The following is a 4,281-nucleotide window of genomic DNA, read 5'->3' as shown; positions in this document are numbered from 1 at the left end:
ACATGCTGTTTGAGACAAGGCCCGGATGTGACATGGCTCATTCGGCCCACTGATACCCTCCTTTATATGAGGAAGGCCAATCCCTTCTTTAAAGGATATTCTTCCATTTTTATCCAGACCAATATACACACTGCACTCTTGCTATGATCTCTCTCTAGATGCTATGTATTGTTATGAACCCGATAAACCTAAGCCTATATGGATCCAATCAAACAGCCCATTCCAGTGAGCCCGACAAGCTGAAGCATTTGAGAATCGCGAAAAAGAACCCTTGTGAGTCGCAGTAATATAACTTGGGGAAGAATGAGATTTGATGCATGAATATAGTTAAGTGTCAAATCGGTGATTGTCGTCTCTTCCCATCTCCTTCTGTTATGATTCTAAAGTGTAATTTGATTCAACGACTTAGTAATACACTTGTTCTATTGTCCTGTCAGTTTCGATTATCACGATGTAGCGCCAATTTGAGTTCACTTCATATATACATGTTTAACTGTCAGAGAGTAGTACGAAGACCTCCGTCTCCACCCCCTTTTAACCAGCTCCCTTGTTGTTGGCTCGGCAATAACCAAGTGCAAGACTTGGATCACACGAGACCAAAGCCCGAACCCAACAACCTTCGCTTCAACAAACACCTAGATAAACCACCAACTTAACCTTTTTCAAGTCGACACATTCACTGATCTTAAATAAACCGTTACTCGTATCTTCAAATCATGGTAATATATTAATTAACTATAAAGTTATAAGTTATCATATGATTAAATTAACAAGCTTTACAATGGAAAATGAAAGCATAAACAAACATACACTAAAGGGTTGTAACTTGTAAATACTTACAATAACACAAAACCACATTGTATTCGTATCCGTATCCGTATCAGTATCAGTACCAGTATCAGTATAGCAAACACACCTCAAAACGAAACTTGTGCAACCGCATTATCAACCTGCTGCACATCCTTAAACCCATTCATCCCAAACTCACCCGACCCACCACCACCACCACCACCACCGATCAACTTCAACAACTCCGCAGCCTTCTTCTTCCCTTTCCCACTCCCATTCTCCGCCACATCCGCAATCCCATTACACACAACACCCGCCATCTCCTTCACATACCCCGCAACCTCCTCCCTCCCACACTGCACCAAATTCAACAACCCCGAGACCGCATTCTCCTTCACCCGTCCACTCGACCCCGTCGACAAATCCAACAAATCCACCAAAACCCCAACTCCACTCACCTTCTTAAACGCCTCACCCGCCTCCTCACACCCCGCTAATTGCGCGATCACCGCAGTCGCATCCTCCACAATCCCAACCCGCCCGTCCTTCACTACCAACGAAAACAACACAGGGACCGCTCCTAATTCAATAACCGTAGCTCGATTCAACGAATAAAGGGCTACACCGAATAAAGCTTTTAAAGCGTCTTTAATTGTTCTCGGGTGCGAATTCGGGTTTCGGATAATGTCAATTAAAGCATATAAAATATCTCGTTTCGACCCGATAATCGGGCGGTAGGAGTCAACAGTTAAAAGGCTGAATATCGTCGCGGCGGCTGCCTGGGCGGATGAGGGTGACTCAGGGTAACGGAGCGCGTGGGATAGGGCGTCGAGTAAGCCGCGCGTGGACATTAGTGGCTCCCGGGAAGAGATTGAGATGTTGAGGAGAGTGGCGGTGGCGTTTTCTTGGGCGACGGCGGACGGGGAGTAAATGATTTCGGACAAGTACGGAATGGCGCCGGCGTCGGCGATTAATAGGCGGCTTTCCGGGTCGTTTTTGGAGATGAGACGAAGCTCGCATAAGGACTCGGTGCGGGTTTGTTCGGATACCGAGCTTAGTTTTCCGACGAGTGATTTGGCTGTTCGGCGTTTGACTTCCATTTGTTTGTTGGTGATATGAGAAATAATATAAATATGTGGGATGTAATAATAAGTTGTGGGTTGAATGGATTTGGGTTGGAATAAGTCGGAGAATTACGGCGGTGGGGGGTGGGGTTTGATTATTAATATTTAATGGATGAATGAATGGGGATGGTGGCAAGTGGTCAAAGGTATGGTGGGAGTATTTTTTTTTTCAAAGGAATCCACTTAAACAACTCGGTGGCGTGACGTTTTAGAGGTGTGAATAAATGGAATCGGTTTTGGGTATGATGACATGATCGGATGATGGAAAATCGGATATTGATACAACTCGAATTGGTTCGAGTTTGGGTTCGGGTATTGTTTCTAAAAACCATACGTTATGCATCGGGTCGAGTATAGAACTGGGAATTCTAAACCGGGTAGTGGCGTAGCAAGAATTTTTTTTCTACGGGTTCAGAGAATTTCGAGGGATGGACGACCGATTGTTTATCACTTATATTGTGGTTTTCTACGGGTTCGATGTTGAAATTTCTACATATGCGATGTCAAAATACACTAATATATAACATTAAAACAAAATTTTGTACGGGTTCGGCTGAACCCGTTCTCATGAAGCTGTCTACGTCCCTGAAACCGGTATTTTAATACCTTATTTTCGGGCATTGAAAAAACCTTATTTTCGAGGTTTTTTTTCATGTATAAATTGGATTTTTTTTATGGGGTTGCACTTTTCCGGGTACAGATCAGGTATTTGAAAAAACTCAGTGGTTCCGGTTTTATGGTATTACCTGGTACAAATCGGGTCTAGTTTGGATACGGGTTTTAGTACTGAAATGTATACTTCACAGGTAGGGTCGGGTATAAAAACCCGGGTATAAAAAAAACGGTTTTAGGTTTTTTTTTTTCAGGTCTGGGTTTTTTTTCCACCTCTTGTAACGTTCTTGTATTATTGTTCTTTAATACGATGAGTCGGTATGTCTAACGTCTATATTGAGTTTGATGTTCTGGGTGTTGCTCATCAGAAAACACTTTTGTTGTTGGAAAATTTACTTTGAGTCAAATTTCGAACAAGATTAATAATATTTCAGGTGTTAACATCTGCTACATACCGATGTACTAGAAGGTTGATGCCTCGATGTCGTTGTGTATTATTGTAAACTCCTGTTAAAAGTTAATTATCTACTTGACTACTTCTTAATATCTTTTGTGGAAAAACAGCAAGTTGCTCCACTTAAGAGATTAGTGAACTAATTAATGTGTTGACATGTTTCAAATTGGTTTATGATATAAGTATTTAAATAAAATAATGGTTTGTTGAATGTTAATTTAGTTGAAGTAAGGTGGTAATTTCTATACTTATTTTATTGGATTTTAATAATTCATATTCGTTTATTAAATGATATTTATTGATAATAATTTACTTTTATTTTATCGTGATTGGCTGTTCTAAATTTAAAAGATTGTCTCCCAATAGTACCTGTTAAAAAAGACTTGACGTTGTTATATTTTTTTTTTTGAATTTCAAAGTAATTTTAATTGGTTTTTGCTTCAAATAAAGATGCGAGTTGATTGATTTAAAGTTTGGTTTAAAACGGTGTTTGACCTAACATTTTTTTTCTTTAGACCGGGAAATGACTTGGAATGTATGTGGGTTGTAAAACAAGTTGATCCACTTAAATGTATTTTAAATAAAATTATTGCACGGGTGTTGCTAAAACCCGAGTGTTAGGAGTTAGGACAATGATTCGACGTGAATTCGGTCAGTATTGGCAACGATCGTTACGGTATAGACATCATTGGTAAAACCTAAACATTTCAAAAAAATAAATTCGTCAGAGTAACAAAAAATAAAACATTTGAAACGACGTTTATTTGGTCGCTCCCGGACATGAGGCTATAACTCGACACGAATTTTGTTCGTTTCAGTTGAGTCCGTTACGATACTGGATCTAAAAAACATTAAAAAAATTTGAGGTGTGCCAATGTGGTAAAATTTGAAAGGTTGTCGGTCCCCGGGCGTTAATGTGATGAGTCTACACGAATTCGTTCAGGTTCAATCACGTTCGTTACGGTAACGAAACTAAAGCAAACTGAAAAAAGAAATTGACTTTTGTTTGGCTTCGCTATGTTCGTTGTGATACCAGAATTAAAACAAACAAAAAACTTATGGACCAACACGATGCCGTCAAGTGCCCAGTTATGAGGGCTTAGCTGTACCAAAACTCTCATTTAATCTATATTTATAATTATAACATGATAATGATTTGTTAATTTAGATTAGTGATGCAAATTCGGTTAATATCACTTATGTTCGTAACGTTAACGATGAAAAACTCAAAAAAGTAAAGGCACATAATAGTATTAAAAAACCTAAGGATAGAATATGACAACTGAATGGAATATAACGAAA

The 4,281-nt window shown here is 39.3% G+C and overlaps 1 protein-coding gene across 1 annotated transcript; it reads right to left on the bottom strand.

The window, feature by feature from the left end:
• Window positions 1-833: 833 nt before the first annotated feature.
• On the bottom strand, window positions 834-1,930 carry LOC143636706 (U-box domain-containing protein 4-like). Its single transcript, XM_077104230.1, has one exon. The coding sequence runs from the start codon at window positions 1,887-1,889 to the stop codon at window positions 918-920; it is 972 nt and encodes a 323-aa protein (XP_076960345.1). The 5' UTR covers window positions 1,890-1,930; the 3' UTR covers window positions 834-917.
• Between the last annotated feature and the right edge of the window lie 2,351 nt (window positions 1,931-4,281).

The sequence above is a fragment of the Bidens hawaiensis genome, unplaced genomic scaffold, assembly GCF_021521415.1.
Source record: "Bidens hawaiensis isolate Kalapana, Puna unplaced genomic scaffold, B.hawaiensis_p1.1 tig00008041_1, whole genome shotgun sequence".
Classification (NCBI taxonomy): Eukaryota; Viridiplantae; Streptophyta; class Magnoliopsida; order Asterales; family Asteraceae; genus Bidens; species Bidens hawaiensis.
The sequence above is the reverse complement of the archived record's forward strand: the minus strand, read 5'-3'. Positions and strand labels throughout refer to the sequence as shown.